A 17,428-nucleotide genomic window follows, 5' to 3' on the forward strand; every position below is an offset into this window, starting at 1 on the left:
TCGGAATTGCTGTAGGGAAAGCATTCTTCATTATTCTAATCAATGACCTTTGCTACATCAAGTATCTCTCCTTGTAAAATCTGTGACTCCCTCTCCTCTGAGCTTTATTAGAATGGGAGATTTGACCTACATCTATGCTAGGGTAGAGCTTAAAGAATTGAATATACAAATCAGAAATGCCCTGAGAAAAATATGGGAGAGATTTAAATGACAATCTACAGGGCAAAGAAAAATCAACAATGACCTTTAAGAATGTTTTTTCCCGTTGAAAAAGGGATCTAATGTCACGAGTGCAGGGATGATGGTTGGCTATTCCTCTTGTTTGTCACCACTTCTATTAGATTGTCATCTCGCGATGGAACTTGCAGCCATGATTTCATTATATCATAGACTGTAAACCCAATTGCCACTGATGGTACAACCTGAAATACAAGAACAAACACTTAGATGCCCAACACACGGAAGGACTGGTACGACAAACTAAATAGCAATTTTCCCCACCTTCAAGTAGTTGATGCTCAGCCCTGAAAATAGCTGCTTCCATCCTTGTGTTTGAGCTATTGAAACAAGGGTTTCCATTGTTCCTTTCACATCTCCAATGTGTGATGCTGACAGCCGTTGGACCTATTAAGATGATTCCTTTTCTCTTTATTAGTTTGATCTTTATTTCTGAAAATGTTTAGATTCAGTGACTCGGACAATTGCAGTAACTTACCTGCATTTGCCGCCTAACAACATCAAGAGGGTAAGTTAATGTCTGACCCAGTAAGCCTGCGACGGAGCCGCATGCTAGTTTCACTGTTATGTCTTTCTTGTGTTTCTCAGGCACATGGCTTTTCATCTCCTCGTAGAAGTAGAACTTCAAACCAGAATATGGGAAGATGCCATAGAGTGCTGGAGCTGAGAACAGCATTTAAATCTGTTAATGGAGACACAGTTACCATAGTACTTGGTGCAAGCAACTAGCAAAGACATGGAAAAACTTAATACCTACCCCCACCGCGATAGAGCCCTCTTACACCGGCTTCTCTGTAGGTCTTTGAGAAACAATCAAGGATTCCTCTGTAAGCCTGTTCTGCATGGACTATCCCTTTGATGTTCAGCTTTGTTGATCCAACAACCTGCAAAATCATATACAACTTACTCATGTTCTCCATTCAAGCATTGAGAAAGAATCGGTTTAAGTTCTTTACCTGGTAAGCCAATTTGGTCCGAACTAGATCAAGAGGGTATGTAAAAAGCACAGCAGTTCCTCCTGCAAATGATCCTGCCATGAGATCGAGTACTGGCCCTCTTCTAATGTCAGGGAAATTGAGTATGATCCATCGCCGGTATTGCTCATAAGCCATATAATGCAGTGCTGCATAAGGAACAATTCGAGCAACACTTGCTCCATTCCCTCTGGATACAAGTCCCACGTGATATAGAGATTATTGAGGGCCAAAAGCAATACTTTCACATGAATGATAATGACCCCAGGATCAAATTAAGTAGAAAAAGAGATTCAGATTTCCACCTGTAAAAACCCAGCACCCCTTCTGTTTTTGCAATCTTTCTAAAGGATCCCAACAGCCCTATGCTTTGAAATTCTGCTTTTCTGGTCTGAAAAAAAGTTAAAAAATAATTTCCATTCATCTTCAAACTTAATCGAACTTGAAAGATTGTGTTCAATGGCAATATGAAGTCTACAGTTCAAAGTATTCATACATACAAAGAGAGGACCAATGATAAATTAGAGATTCAGTGTAATATACATCTGTATTTATCAAAAGTGAGATATGAATAAGCCTGAACAGGGTAAGCAACAGCATTGGCAAGGGGAAAGAAGAAGAAAAATAGTAAGTAAACTATGATGTTCATCACTGAATGGTTATGAGAATCCTCAGGTTCTTGTTTAGTTTGGCTTGGCTGTGAGACCCAGACTGTTTACGATTAAGCTTGCCCCAGGACATCAATTAATTTTCTTGGTGGATTTGGGAAGGATTGAGTTCATGTTTGGTTGGATTGGGTTCCAGTTTGGGTTAGACTTCTTGGCTGTTAAACGGTAAACCCAACTCAACCCATATGGTCAAAACACAGTCTTGACCACAAACAACAGGAAGAACAAAAATCGAACTCTTCTTCCTCCATATAAATCCCTTTAAACTTGATATTGTTTCTGTTTCTTTTCCAGCATCCTCTTACAACCTGCAAGAATAACTATTTTTCTAAAATTGACCACTGCATCCACTATTCCTGGCACAAAAACATCAAGTTTTTCAGCTGTTTCTCCTCCTAATCCTATGATCCCAATGAACCCGCATTGCAGAATCTTAAAGAACACCTTCCATCCGGATTGCAAGAATCCCTCCATAATAGAACTACTAAAGAGAAACCAATAGGCCTTAAGGGTTGCAAAGATAATTCATGGAAGAGAACTCTTTCAATAGCAAAAAACATATGAAACAAATGTTTCAACACTATAAATTCACAATCCCTAAGAACTCAACAAAGACCCAGCCTCAACCAAAATTACCAACAATTTTCAGAACTTTTTCCAACAAAAACCACCAAGTGTGAACAGACCATCTTCAAACCCACCAAGGAACTGACTAATCCATTCAGTGAAACATCTTTCAAGTTCATTTTGCATTCTATCAGCTTCACACATCTATCAAAATGTACAAGATAATCTCCCCAAATCAAGGAACCCTATATTCAGTTCCTCAACAAGACACATATGCCATCTCCTTCCATGCATTTCCAGTACATTTTTTGTTATATGATTGGGGTTTATTTTTCCGCTCAGTTTTTCCTCGATTTACACAGCATGATTGGCCCTAAAATTAGCCCAATAAACTAAATTCTTTGTGAGGTCTTGAAGAGGTGAAGTCAGATAAAACCTCAAAGGAAATTAATAAAAAGATATATCACCACAATTGGGACCCATTCAAGAACTTCAAGATCCACTCCGCACCCACCAAATTCCAAACAATTGGAATCATCGACTCTAATAAAGCCATTGAAACCTAAAATCAGAAAGATTTCTGACAACAGCCCATCAAAGGAAAAAGGAGAACCCACAAACCCAGGAAGCCAAATCAAGAAAGTGAAAGAAGAACAAAGAACTGGCACCTGAAACAAAATCTTGACACGCTCGAGTGGAGCAACCATGGTCTTAGCAAAACCACCAGCGACACCCCCAGCAACTAGCTCCTTTACATACACCGGCATGGAATCTCTGAGCCCATCCAACAGCATGCCCCTCTCTCCTCCTTCTCTGTTCTTCTCCATTTAAGACCGCTTGGAAGAGAGAAATGGGGCACAGAGATTTTCAAAGACCGCTTTGAATTGTGTGAGTAATTGTTGCAGCAGCAGGAATGGGCAAAGGGGAGAAGAATTGAAACGTTTCTGGTGGTGGGCTTTGATCGATTCGTGAGTTTTATATGTTTGGGACAGCTGACAAGTGAGAGAAAGGCCAAGACTTTCAGAGATTCCAAGAGTGTGTCAAAATTGTTAGAAGAGATATTCGGTTGGCAGGCGCCACCAAAATGAATTGTTTAATTGAAAGAGTCGTGTTTCACCCATCCAATGGCTGACCCCAAATTGATCCCCAATTCACAATCTTGAACTAAACCATTTTTATTTTTTTGGGAAACCAATAATTTTTCTTGACTCAAAAATATTTTACATAATTTTATGTGAAGTAAAAAATATGGATTTGTTATTCGTGTTGGAAGAGACTTCAAGAGGGACAGGAAGAAAAAAACAAAATAAAGTAAAAAAAAAAAAAAGTCCAATCAAAATCCTAATAAATATAAATATTATTAATACACAAAAAAATAATTATTAAAAATAAATTTAAGGAAAAACATTATCTTTTTTTTTTTTAATATTACATATGAAGATTCTCTTTTAATAAAATATTTTATATCCAATTTTTTCTTCCTTTTATAAACCAAGTACCAAATAATTCTACTGAAAATTCAAGATTTTGAAAAATGGTTCCCAAAAACATTTTATTTTTTAAATTCTATTTGAAAACTCAAATTTCAAAAATAATTTTCTTATTTATTCTCTGTGAACATAAAAACTTAAACACAATACAAAAATTTTAAAATATTCTTCATATTTTTACTTATTGTTAAAAAAAATTAAAGACATCAAATTTTATTTTAGAATATAACTTTTTTTAAAAAAAAAAAATAGATGTGGTTTATCAAAGTACAGAACCTTACCCCAAGCCTAAGCTTTTAATAAAATTTAACGGCTATGAATTTGCTCAGCCATGGTGCAAGCCAAACCTAAATTTCTGAGTCAAGTCATTTTCCACAGATCTTAGCAGTAGTAGCAAAATCTAAAATATTGATTGAGCCATTTCCAAGTATATCTGAGTAAAAGTGTCAGCAAAACCTAAAAATATGAAATGTCACAACATGAATGGCCTTCAGAGTTGCATACCATTTTGAATTCTGTCTGTGACAAAAAATATAAGTACACCTACCACCTAGATGACCCAGGAACAATGATACAGAATTGACAAGTTAGATACTTTTGACCACGTGGGCATACCCAACAACCTGTAAGCTTGGTAGAGCAAATTCCTGAAACAGGTTCCCAAACCAGAAAGGCTTATCTGTATGTGTTGTTTTGATCATCACTTGACAGTTGACGCAGTCAGACCATCTCTAGATGAGTCGCTAGCGAGGATTAGGGGGTGTTTGATGATTTGCTTCATGGGTGGGTCCCTGCATTCTCTGAAACTTGTGATTGGGATGATTTAGATTGAGTAGAAGTCCCATTGCTGATGTTCTCTTCAATGGAGATTGTGTCGATAAGGTGGAGTAGCACCTTCTCCAGCTCCTCTCCATCACTCCATTCAAGGACTTGTGCCTTGATGTGCATGGGGTCACCGCAAATGAGATTCCATAGAGGATAATTTTTCCTTGGCATCACATAGTCTCCATGTCCCAGCTTCAAACTTGGGCAGAAGTCACCTTTCCCATCTCCAACATAGATGAATCTTTTCTTCCCGTTTTCAGAAGCAGCAGCACGTATCTGCTCAATCACAAGACCCTGTTGTGGAAACCACTATTATAACTTTCTTTCGATTTAAGAAACAGTAGCTTTTGTAGGTTCAAATGTTATTGAAAATATAATGGACTGACCACATCTCCACAAACTTTGAAAATGCATGGCATGCCTAGGAACTGGTAAGAACCCCAAGAATACATCAATGAAAGGAGGGTGATGGAGGACTGATTGTAATCTCTGTAGACATGGTTGGTAATTACTAGTTTTCTTTTTCATAGAATTAGCCCTCCTAAGCCCTAACCATCAATGGACACAAAAGGGAAAGAAGTTTTATGTGTTAGGCCCTCATTCAGAGGGGGGAGAGAGAGAGAGAGAGATGGACTGACTGATTGTAATTCAAGTAAACATGGTTGGCAACTGCTGGTTTTCTCTCCATAGAATTAGCCATCCTATCAATGGACACAAAAGGGAAAGAAGTTTTATGGGTTGGGCCTTCACACAAAAAAGAGGGAGGGAGAGAGAGATTGACTGACTGATTGTAATTCATGTAAACATGGTTGGTAACTGCTAGGTTTCTTTCTATAGAATTAGCCCTCCTATCAATGGACACGAAAGAGAGGGAGGGAGGGAGAGAGCGAGAGAGACAAAGAGACAGAGAGACAGAGAACCACTGGTTTACTTTCTAAGAATTAGCCTCCTAAACTCTCAAGGGACGAGGAAAAGAAAAGTTTCCAGTCGTAGGCCCTCATCATAGAGAGAGAGATCATTACAAGAAGCAAAATCAATTCACAGAATGAACCCCATCTGTTAGAAAAGGAACAAATGGCATCATCTCATCCTGAATTAGATGTATAAATATGAACAAGAAGCAAGCTCAATTTCATCCCTCACAACCAATCAACAAATCAATTAACCAATTAGGAGATCATAACAAGATTACAGGATTTTTTCCCCTTAACAACAAAACATAAGAGAATAATTAGTGTATGAAAAAGAACATAACAAAAATCGATTTGTCTGACATACCTTGCACATGTTATAAGAGCATAGACTGCAACCATGAGGAGCTAATGTGAAATCACGGTAAGGGAAGATCCTTAGCCTTCCTACTTCATCCACAGAGGTTGGATTTGTGTAAATTTCCGAAAAAAATCCTAATAACCCATGATGTTTCAAGATTGTCTCAATATAGAAGTTATTGGCATCGCTAACTACCTTTAAATCACATCTGAAATAACCTCATTGTCAGTATAATTTCAATTACCAATAAAAAGTAAAGAAAAATGAAGCCACAACCATAAAGAAACATACCCAAAATCATGGGCTGCTTTAATGGCCGCCGCGATTCTTGGATTCATTGGGACCCTTTTCAAACACTTCTCAATTTCCTCGATTGTTCTCCCCTGTGAGTGCAGCTCGTGCAACATCCTATCCTATCAATATTTACAAACCCACTGTTCAATAAAGGATCCGTTTGGTTGCCAAGAAAAATTAGGAAAAGAAAAAAACCAACAATGTTCTGTTCTTTTCTTTTCTTTTCTTTTCTTTTACAATATAAAAAAAACAAGCCAAAATGAAAGAGAACAGAATTACTAGAAACTTGTCGAAAGATTGAGAAGAAGAACGATTAGAGGACAAACCATGAGAGTGTTCCAAGGCAAGATGGAGCGCAACTGCTGGAACGATTGGGTCAGACCCATCTCCACTACCACCCATTTGTCGCTGTCGCCGTCAATTATCGTCCGATCGAAGTCGAAAAGCACCACTATTCCGGTCATTTTTCACAACCGGAGATGATTTTCCGGCCGCAGCCACGCCGTTAATTCAAAGGATCTTTTGATTCTTTTCGATTGGACTGGGAAGAGATTGTATGAGTTTAAGTCCAAAATAATCTAAATAATCTATTTGTTGAAAAAAATGGTAATAATAGTACCTATTTCAAAATATTTCTCAAACTAATCTTATCTATCCACGTAAGCATCTACATAAATTTTTTTTTTTAATTTTTTTTTTAATTTTTTTTTAAAGTGTGAAAAACCATCATTGATGACTGTGGTTTTAAAAGTTTTAGAAATATTCTTAAAGATTGTAGTTTTACAATTTTCCTTAAAATCATAATTAGTAATTATGGTTTCAAAATTATTTTTTATCCATGCCCGCTTTAATGGTATTATGATTTTAATATTATTTTTAAAATATTCTTTATCATAATAACCATAAAAAAATATTTTTTGTTATAATAATTATAAAACCATAGTTAGTAACTGTTGTTTTAAAATACAAACGATGGTTTTATAATTTTCTTTATTTTTCATTGTCAGATTAAAATTATTTTTTTGTACAAATTATCCTTAATAAATTTTTTCGATTGTTTTAAAATTATATATATATATATATATATATATATCTTTATTTTTTCATATTTTCCTTTAAATTTTGAGAAAATAATTTGGCCTACATGCATTCCCATAAAAAATTTATATATTTATTTAAGGAAAATTATAAGAAACGAACTTTAAGGAAATTTGGTACATCGTTAAGAAATTTTGATACATCTATAATTTATACTAAAATTAAAATAAAAAAGCAAAGTTCTAAAATCTTTTTTTTTTTTTTAGTTATGGTTACATGAGTCCCCTGACGGTGGTTTTTATGATATTTTTAAAACCATACTAGTTGTAGTTTTATGGTTATTATGACAAAAAATATTTTTTTTATGATTATTATGATAAAGAATATTTTAAAAATAATATTAAAATCACAATACTATTAAAACCTGGATTAAAAATAATTTTGAAACCACAATTATTAACTGCGGTTTTAAGGAAATATGAAAATTTTAAAACTACAGTCACCAACGACGGTTTTTTACACTTAAAAAAAAAAATCTATGTGAATGTTTACATTGATACAAAATATTAGTTTGACAAATATTTTGAGATGTGTACTATTCTTACCATTTTTTTCAACAAATGGATTATTTTGGACTTAAACTCATATTGTATCGTGACTAGTCCATTGAGTTGATATCTGGTCAGAGTTCGGGGGTGTTTGGTAAATTAAGTCATTTCACCTTTTTTTTTTCTCTTAAATCTAAATAGATGATAATTTAATTCAAGTCGTTTTCATCTTAAATTTAAATTAACATAAATAAATTTTAATTATGTTAAGTATTAAATTATTTGTTTTTATTAATATTTAAATATTGTTAAGTATTAAATTATTTATTTTTATTAATATCTTAATATTGTTATAAGTTAAATAAATTATTAATATGATATAATACATTGGAAAATTCCAAAATACCAAAATTTATTACATTGTTATTTTGGATAATTGGATTGAAGTTTAATAGTGGGGATATCGGTAGAGCCTATTATTATCTTTTATAGAATAAAAATTAAACTTAAAGAACTTATGAAAAAATTTAACAAAAATAATATTAATATAAAATTATAAAAGCTAAAATTTAAAGAAAAAAAAAAAGGCCAAGCAAATTAAGCTAATAATAAAAAAAAAATTAAGTGTTAAAAATATTAGATGGATGGAAAATGAAAACATGAAAATAGATAAGTAGAATGATGAACAAACTTTAATTACAATAATTAAGTTTTAAGAAAATAATAATAATAAGTTTTAAGGTTATGTGGTGTCTAGTAAATCAACTTAATAACTTAAAGAAACTTAATAATATAATTAAAATCATTAAATAAATTAAGTATGTTTGGTAAAATAACTTAATGATATGATTTAAAGTCAAAAATAACTTTAGTAGTAATAATAAGTAAAAATAATTAACTTATTATTAAGTTCACATCTTCATTTTATTTATTTAACCTCATTTATCCTAATTACTTTCACAATTTTTTGTGCCACTTTACAACACTTTTATTGTTACTCGAACTTCTTTGTCTTAATTATAATTTATGAAAATAAATATGTTAATTTAATGATTTAAAATAAATTTTAAGATAATTTTATCAAACAATTTTAATACTCGATAAAAATTAAGTAACAAGTTTTAAATCAACAACTCACGTATAATTTAACTTAAAATGAACTTAAGTTATTAAGTAATAAGCATTAAGTTTTACTAAATACCTATCATTATGTCTGATTTTTGAAAATTTTTATGATATAAATAAAATAAAGGAAAGGAAAATAAATAAAAATTAGATTTAAAGTAAATAAATCATTTTTATATACTATTTCAAAGTCTTTCACTTTTATTAATTCTTTTACATAAAGATTAATTAATTTTCATGTATAAACATATATAGTTTTTAGTTATATTTTATTTTTTATATTTCTGATAGTAAATTAAATACAAGAAAATTAAAAAATAATAATAATTTCTTTAACAACTTTTTTTTTGGGCGGGCCACACTACGCTCCAATTCCGCAAATTCCGGAAGCAGCCAACTCAACCCATGACACAAACTCAAACTCCTCCAACTCATACTCATATTACAGGTGGACCCCATGGCCTTTAATTTCAAACTACACCTTTTGCCAGAATCCACCACCATTTTGAAAACCAAGAAACATGCCCTGATTTTCAAACTACACCCATGAATGCTGTTGAATTTTTATTCAGAGAATATTATTCAGTTGAATGCTCTGATTTTCTTAGCTGTTTTTGAGTCCTTTCCAAGTATTATGCCCCATTCCCATTCAGTGAGGTTCATGTGCTGCGAGAGATGGTTGGTTATAAACTTATAAATTCCCTTGGGAGCTTCTCTATTATTAATTCTTCGTCATCATAAATAAATGTCCATTTGAGTTAATTGTTACATACAGCTCAATGACAAGGTTTATGACTGACTACAAATGAATGAATTCAAATCTCTCCTCCAACCCCCCACCCCTCCCTTTTTATCTACAGCCATTTCTATCCTTCTGCTTTAACCAATCAGGAAAAAGGAAAAAAGAAAAAAAAAGAATAAAAAAACTTTCAATTTATCTATACTCACAGGGGTGGCTTCATATCCAATTCCCTACCTCTCTCGCCCCTTTTCAGTTTGGAGTGAAACCCGGGTCTTTATTGGTTTTAGCTTTAACCCCATGCTTTCAGGAGATAGAAGCTCCGGTGAGATGCAAGACGGGCTGAGCGGGCTCCTTGGGCTTTCACTGAGCAGGTAAGGCCTATACAATCCATATCCCATGAAGAAGTACTCCATTGGTATCAACATTGCATGTGGCTGCTCTTCTGTCACCATTGATCCACAAGATTGTACCTGTATAAATCACATCTCACACTCAATCACACATAATCTAGAATCTTGGATTGTGCCTAAGAACAAGGTTGATATGAAACACAGTAAAAAGCAATTATGCAATTATACACTTCTTAAAAAGTTCATACCTCGACCAAGGCACTGTATCTTCTATCCAGTTTTGAGGTCATGTACAGAGCCTCACTATGGAAAGGAGAGTCATCACCGACAAATACAAGTGTCCGACATTTCAGTCTCCTCAATCCTTCAGTAATATCCGGTCTCCTATCAGTTGGCAAAACAAAGTTTAGAGAGCATGATAAACATATATGGTAGAGAAACGGGAAAACCAACAAGGAGAAAAATTATGCAGACAAGCAATGCTAATTAAGCTAGTTTATAGTCTGTGGGACAAGTCTTCACCCATTAATTGCTTGAAGAAACCGCAAAACATTTATGCTCTGCCTCTCATCCAGCAACTGAAGAAAGATAAATACCATAAGAATTAGACAAGTTTCACCCTTTGAATATCTATTTGCAAAAATTTTGAAAAAACCATCAAAATTCAGTATATTATCATTGCAGGGAGAAGGAAAAAGGAAAAAATGGAGAAGAAGGAGAAGAAGAATTAAAGTTTAGCTAAAGCACTAACTTTTCTGCATGCTTGAACTATATCAGATTCTTGGACGTCTGCATCACCACGAACCTCCTGTCACAACTCACAAGTAATACCAGACACCCATTAAATCAGGAAATATGAGCCAAAAAGAATAGAGTATATTGCTAGAGCATGAGCATCTAAATACCTGGCTGAAGTACCTTTGAAGCAAATATTCCTTTACAAAACCACACATGCCATAGAAATATAGGAAATTTGATACCACCTGCAGATGAAAAGCAAGCTTAGCTGTATGCATATAGACATGGAGATATATATTCCCCAGGGATTGTGAAAGGAACCTTATTGTACAGCCATTCAGACCAGGATGGTGCTTTACATAAAGGGGATACAAGTATCAAACCAAGAACACGCTCCCTATATTTCAACTGCAACATAAACCTAAATCAATCAACCAAAATAAGTCATTTTGAAGCATATTAGATGCACTATCACTGATCAAACTGTACCGCAAATAGGGTGAGGATGTAAGCACCCGCTGTCACCCCCATGCACATCACTGCACCTAGACTGAAAAAGACATATATGCCATCAGAAACAAATTCAGACAAAGGAAACTTTGTTCCCTGATTTTTCCAAGAAGCAAGAAAAAGGTTCATCAAATACGTCCGATCTAAAGAATGTCTTTCAATGCACTTTTTCCCAGCATGACAGCAATAGCATAAGCACAATAAAGAATATGACTGCAGTTTGCATTTTAAAACTGATTCAAAGAAGAGTTCAGACCCCAACACGTGATGAGGTAATAAATAATCAACAAATTTTTATTAACATCCTTACCCAAAATAGTTGAGAACCTCAATAACTTGATCTGCCAAGTCATCAACAGAAGGCACAGGCTCATCTGGACAGATAGAAGCAGCTCCCAACTGCAAGAACTCTTATGGAAATGCCAGAAGAGATCATGTGAACAATAGCATTCCAACACAAGAATAACAAAACCATAGAAAAGAAGTCCAGTTAACCAATTCACAGACCTCGTGCCCAGGAGGACTGATATGGTAAATGCAGAAGTTATGTAGCAACAAAGAAGCTGCTTCAGGACAAAAGAATAATCCTTGGAAACAAGACATATCTGCCCAAACATACACATAATTGGGGACAAAACCTTTTGTCAGTTTGCAGAAGAGAATAGGACACATAGAAAGAAGATGTCTGAAACAAAAAGCTATTTTTCTAAATTGTGCTAATGCACCCTGTCACCAAAGTGAGTAGGGTAAAAGGGAAGATAAATATCAAATTAGTTCTCAATTAACAGAAAAGTTTTGCAACAGCACATTAACTCATTAGAGAGAAAGAGAGAAGAAAAAAGTGACATTCTTATATTGACTTTAGATCATGTGAAAAATATATGCATTAAAAAAAAAAAAGTTAATTGGGTAAAAAAGCACGAGAAACTGCAAAGAACAACGCTAACACATCTGGTTTCACTGAACTCACGATTTAGAGCTAAATCAGGATAAGTAATCAGTGCAGGCTTCTCTTGGTCACCATAGACAATAACAGACACAGTACCACGGCCAGTTCTTATATGATGTTCCTGTGGAAAAGTATACAAATCACATCACAAACATAGAACTCAGCACACTAAAAATTTAAAACAAAAATTAAATCAAATAAATCAACAGGAGAAGCTAACAAAGTTTGAGGAAATCATCAGCAGGATGTACCATAATAATTTCCAATCACATATATCAGTATTGTCAGAAAATAAGTGTCTTCAATTAACTAAGAGAAATCATTTGGTTTGTGCGCTTGCAGTGTACACCCTTCAAATATAGGGAAATCCAGCTCTATCAACAAATTTTTATTCCCAAAAGGAGCTATGCATGTGCACTAGCCCCTTTTTCATCAACCTAAACCAATTTGCTATATCACAATAAGACCCATATTTGTAAAATAAAGAACAAAAGAAAGAAGGGCTTATGATTTCAATCATTATATTCTTAAAAAAAGTAAGGACAGTTTAAAAGGTGAGCATGGAATCTCATATTTTCAAAGAAGACATTTTTGATAGGCATTTTTTAAAGCAGACATTGACATTTACACTGATTGAATATAACCAATTAAAAAGGAAAAGGAAAGAAAACGTAACTGCTACATCTGATCGCACCAATAAAAAGAAGTAAGACAGAACGAGGAAAGGTTTTGCTAAGGTTTCTTCAATGGGCTGTAACATACTTTGAGTAAGACCAAGGAACGAATTCACCAATAGATTCCAATTTCTTTGGGCAATAAAAAAGGCATTGGGAGTAGTCAGAAGCAACAACAAAGAGAATGAGGAAAAAATAAAGAATAGAAAGAATAAACTACTAAAGAAATCAAAAGAGTGGTTGCAGACTTGCAGTATATAACTAATTCATAAATAACTTTTGGGTTGTTAAGGAAATCCTAATTTTGTATTTAAAGTTACAATTTTAATCTAAAATTAATCATTAGTTAAGCCTGATTCAATCCTCTTTTTAAAATCCAAAAAAAAAAATGAAAGAGAAGTCTAGAAATTTCATGTTCTTTTTTTTCTTTGTTTTCTTTTTCCTCAGTACCTCAGAAACCAAACAGAGGGCACAAAAAATGAATCAAAAGAAAAATATATATCTTCAGATACTTGAAATATATCATTTTTACAACAAGAAAATAAATTAAAAGGAATCTGAAAACTTCTCAAAATGTGAAAACTGCCAGATACGTAAAAGGCAAGAAACTCCTTCGATACCGGCAAGAATTTAAGAAGGAAAAAAAAGAAGAAAAAAGCATATAAAGAGTCAACAGATCTAAAGCAGTCACCAAATCAAAAAATCCCCCATGAGATGCAGAAGTGAGGAGTGACAAAATGCAGAATAACAAAACAGCCAAAAACCCTAACCCGGCGTTTGGACGATGGGACAATTAAAAGAAAAAAGAAACCGAAGACGAAATCTATTCAATTCCGTCTCTTTTCCAACATTTTCTCCGAAACCAAACTGAGCATTGGCCAAAAACAATGTTAAAATCCTCCCAAAAAAAAATCTTCAGTTTTTTTTTTTAATAGAATTCAAAAACATCGATTTTGAAACGAATACATTAAAAATAATAATAACTCAACGAAATCATCGAATCGTAATATCCGAACATCAAAGCAGTGAAAAGAATCACCTTTCCACCAAGATAGATCGTTTCCATATCAAGGGAAACGGCGTCGTTTGAATCCTCCATGGCCGTGGCTCTCCCGTGTCCGAAAGCCCAAAGCCTCTCTCTCTTCTCTCCCTTCTGCCTTTCCCTCTCTGCCCTCTTTGAGAAAAGGAGGCTTTGGCTTCAATGGCTCATATACGAAGCGACTCTCTCTTAACCGTTCGTTAACCTGAGATTAACCTCCACCGACGCTTTTCTCAACCGATTTAACCAGTGTCCATGGTTAAATATCAACCGTGGTTAGGGAGGCCGACTGATTGGACATGGTGTCGTTTATACATTTTAATGCCATCCCGGCGCATTTCCCTCCCCCAAAACGACGCCGTTTTATGGTGAGTGCGATGGTTGTTGCGATGGCACCGTCACTTTCTTTTTCCTGATACCGTCATCCTGGAGCTGGATTTACCGAAACACCCTTGCTTTTGTGAATTTTAAGGGTAGTTTTTACGGTTGATTTTGACCAAAAACACTGGTTGACTCTGAGCATGGAGTCTACATACTGGGAGGATTATGTAAAGACATCCAATCCATAAAATATTGACATATTCAGAATCAAAAGAGGCACTTCCACACTCTCATTGGAAGTATGTTAAGGGCAAAGTATATTTTGAAAAAAATAATTTTTCGTGTACTAGAATAATAACTTTATGCATATTTTCGAGAACATCCTTTAACCAACTTATGGTGGGCTACCACCTATATCATATGAGCACATATATTTAGTTGGACCTACATACGTAATTTATTATATCATCTACCACCATTTCAATTTCTATATCAAACATAACATTAGAGATACTAGGATAATTTTTACAAAAGTAAAAATATTAAAAACCAAAAGTACCGTAATAGATAGAAGGATGTATATAACCTTAATTTTACCTAAAAGCGATGACTTTAATAATTATAAATAATAAGATGTACTAGATATTAAGTTTTTGCTGCAACTTCGATAACATTTATTAGATAATATGTTGAAAAATACACATAATGTACTTTTTACAAACATTATTTATTAAAATAAAAATAATTTTAACAGTTTAAACTTTTAATTAAACAAAAATATACTCTCTTTTTTACATATTTAATTAAAAAACAATAGTTTTTTTTTGTGTTAAATATCAATTTATTGGGAATTGTGAATTTATATTTAAAATTTTAATACAAACACTTCTAAGATTTTAATTTTACGTACCTTCAAATATTGTTTTTAAAATTAAATACTCTCAGAGAATAATCATTATTAATTTCTTGTTGAATGAAATTAAAGGTAAATTAATATTTTTTTAATATTATTTTTTGTTTTTATTTGTGTGTTTTTTTTTAAAAAAAAAAGTTTAGGTTTAATATTCTATAAAAAAATTTAAAATATAACAAATGAGATCCATAATATAAAAAATATAAATATTATAAATATAAAAATATTATGAATGTGAAATAAAATAAAATATTATTTATATAGATATATATATTTGAAATCAATATTATTTAAAATATTAGTATTTATTTATTTATTAATTATTATAGGTGAGAATATTTTTATATTAAAAAAAAAGAAAAAGGAAAAGTAACGGAGTCCACCTTGAGCTGATTTGAGGGGGATTTCGAAAATACATATGAACGTGAAATAAGGATTAATTTCCCCAAAATCTACTTCCAATGGCTCTCTTGGATTTTGAATTTGTGAATATTTTATGGGTTGAACATCTTCACATGATTCCCCTCTATACTGTCTGCTTCACGCGTACGTTAGTGCTTGTGACGTTGAAAATCAAATAAAATGTGAAAATTGAGGATGATGGTCCCCACCAACGTTAAATGCTTAGATTAAAGTTCTATTGAAAAATATTAGTAAATGAATCCCATATTTCCATTTCCAAGTGGGGTTAAATTTGTCAATTTATATTTCTATTTTTATTTTTATTTTTATTTTTGTTTTTAATACTTCACCACGTCAAACTATAATCAATTCTCTTTTGTATTTAATATCTTACTATTATATATATATATATAGTTTGGCTTGTTGCCTATGATAATAAAAACAATAAAGAACCAAGGGAAGATATGTTTTGAATATTAATGAATTTTATATCAAAAAAAAATAATACTTTTATAGAAAAAGACATGATACCAATTTTTATGAATTGTCTTATTCTAACTTTATTGTAATCTAAAAATGTATGGTCTTATAATCTTAAATTAAAATTCCTTCAAGAAAAATTTCATACGTGAACTTAACTTTATATTATAGACATCATTCTCAATGGTGCCATTAAAAAAAGTCTGTCCAAAGTATATTTTTTAATATAAGATTATAAATGTTTAAGTCTATTTGAGAAAGATCTAGAGAGGGTAGAAATATTCTTCTAATGTTTAATCAAACCAATTTACGGTTAAAACGCTTTTATCAATGACTTTTTTGTCAATGGTGTTAGTCATTAGAAAGTTTTCTAAGAAAATTAATAGGTATTTAAATATAAATTAAAAAAGTCCTTTAATAATGTTTTTTTATAGTATATTAAATAATAAAAAGTTATTTTTTAAAGAATCATCTATAAAATAATTATTAAAAAAATTCCTACTAATTCATTTGAAAAAACAACATATTTTCAGAGTAATTTAAAAAAAAAACTATTTATTATCTCCTATCCTCTTTGTCTTGTCTTTGACAAGTTCCAAACCGACAATAAAACTCAGTCATTGTAGTGGTCTTTGGGCTAACTTTTGGTTTATCCTAAATTGGCTCCAATTTTTTCTTCTTCTAAGGCCATGTTTGGGGTTTTGTTGGAGATCTTTTTATTTTGTTTAAGTATACAATAGTTAAATAATAACAATAATAATAATTTTTATTTAAAAATTAAAGTCTAAATAACATTTTCCACATTGGATTCTACTCATATTTAAGATAAAACTAGACTTAGTCATGGACAAAAAAATAAATATCATCTAAAGATCCTTAAAATTGTTTAGAAATTCAACCACTACTTTTAACATGTTGAGTTAGGGCATGTTGGTCATAGGTTTTGAAAACAATTTATATATCTAATATTTTATTTTTAATTATTTTACGTATTTGTATAATTATTTTTTAAGATAACTCTTAAAAAAAACAAGTGAAAACAACTAAAAATGCTTTTTGAAAACATTTTTTTTTACATAAATATTTTATTTTGAAAGTGCTTATTTGCAATTTCAATACATGTAAAAAGCTTGAAGTATAAAAAAAAATATTTTTGAAACTAGGAGAAAACTAATTAATTCTTATAAATATTTTGTGCTCTTAAATTCATTTTTAAGAGTAAGGAAATGAAATTAAATGTTTATAAAAATAAAACTATTTTTTTAAATTAGA

The 17,428-nt window shown here is 32.3% G+C and overlaps 3 protein-coding genes across 4 annotated transcripts; all 3 read right to left on the minus strand.

Moving 5' to 3' along the window:
• Window positions 1-6: 6 nt before the first annotated feature.
• LOC100254293 (mitochondrial carrier protein CoAc2) lies at window positions 7-3,588 on the minus strand. Its single transcript, XM_002279801.5, has 7 exons — window positions 3,115-3,588; window positions 1,517-1,602; window positions 1,194-1,401; window positions 995-1,121; window positions 716-900; window positions 502-624; window positions 7-422 (listed from the first exon to the last, which is right to left on the minus strand). Exons 1-7 carry the CDS (start codon window positions 3,271-3,273, stop codon window positions 285-287), a joined length of 1,026 nt encoding a protein of 341 aa, XP_002279837.2. The 5' UTR covers window positions 3,274-3,588; the 3' UTR covers window positions 7-284.
• A 736-nt stretch (window positions 3,589-4,324) lies between these two features.
• LOC100259473 (thiamine phosphate phosphatase-like protein) lies at window positions 4,325-6,933 on the minus strand. Its single transcript, XM_002282615.4, has 4 exons — window positions 6,654-6,933; window positions 6,325-6,446; window positions 6,040-6,241; window positions 4,325-5,055 (listed from the first exon to the last, which is right to left on the minus strand). Exons 1-4 carry the CDS (start codon window positions 6,789-6,791, stop codon window positions 4,714-4,716), a joined length of 804 nt encoding a protein of 267 aa, XP_002282651.1. The 5' UTR covers window positions 6,792-6,933; the 3' UTR covers window positions 4,325-4,713.
• A 2,788-nt stretch (window positions 6,934-9,721) lies between these two features.
• Window positions 9,722-14,351, minus strand: LOC100254362 (protein NDL1). 2 transcript variants are annotated; one of them, XM_002282636.4, is made up of 11 exons: window positions 14,041-14,351; window positions 12,349-12,448; window positions 11,886-11,983; window positions 11,689-11,777; window positions 11,358-11,418; window positions 11,190-11,276; window positions 11,036-11,113; window positions 10,882-10,938; window positions 10,653-10,708; window positions 10,379-10,514; window positions 9,722-10,250 (listed from the first exon to the last, which is right to left on the minus strand). In XM_002282636.4, exons 1-11 carry the CDS (start codon window positions 14,098-14,100, stop codon window positions 10,011-10,013), a joined length of 1,062 nt encoding a protein of 353 aa, XP_002282672.1. In that variant the 5' UTR covers window positions 14,101-14,351; the 3' UTR covers window positions 9,722-10,010. The 2 variants fall into 2 exon arrangements, with proteins under 2 accessions (XP_002282672.1, XP_010656219.1); XM_010657917.3 differs by lacking the exon at window positions 14,041-14,351 and adding an exon at window positions 12,579-13,985.
• Window positions 14,352-17,428: the final 3,077 nt, after the last annotated feature.

This window comes from Vitis vinifera, chromosome 11 (assembly GCF_030704535.1).
Source record: "Vitis vinifera cultivar Pinot Noir 40024 chromosome 11, ASM3070453v1".
In the NCBI taxonomy this organism is placed as follows: domain Eukaryota; kingdom Viridiplantae; phylum Streptophyta; class Magnoliopsida; order Vitales; family Vitaceae; genus Vitis; species Vitis vinifera.

Bases quoted from the DNA above. Each gene is read 5' to 3' on its own strand.
- LOC100254293 (XM_002279801.5), bottom strand. From the start codon at position 3,273: ATGGAGAAGAACAGAGAAGGAGGAGAGAGGGGCATGCTGTTGGATGGG. The intron at 1,402-1,516 runs GTGGAAATCTGA...ACTTGTATCCAG, and splicing joins GGGGTGCTGGGTTTTTACAG to AGGGAATGGAGCAAGTGTTG. The intron at 1,122-1,193 runs GTAAAGAACTTA...ATGATTTTGCAG, and splicing joins GGACCAAATTGGCTTACCAG to GTTGTTGGATCAACAAAGCT.
- LOC100259473 (XM_002282615.4), bottom strand. From the start codon at position 6,791: ATGACCGGAATAGTGGTGCTTTTCGACTTCGATCGGACGATAATTGAC. The intron at 6,242-6,324 runs GTATGTTTCTTT...AGGTTATTTCAG, and splicing joins AAAGCAGCCCATGATTTTGG to ATGTGATTTAAAGGTAGTTA. The intron at 5,056-6,039 runs GTATGTCAGACA...TTTCCACAACAG, and splicing joins GCTCTTATAACATGTGCAAG to GGTCTTGTGATTGAGCAGAT.
- LOC100254362 (XM_002282636.4), bottom strand. From the start codon at position 14,100: ATGGAGGATTCAAACGACGCCGTTTCCCTTGATATGGAAACGATCTAT. The intron at 11,277-11,357 runs GTACAGTTTGAT...TTTATGTTGCAG, and splicing joins ACATCCTCACCCTATTTGCG to TTGAAATATAGGGAGCGTGT. The intron at 10,515-10,652 runs GTGAAGACTTGT...GCCAACTGATAG, and splicing joins TTTCTTCAAGCAATTAATGG to GAGACCGGATATTACTGAAG.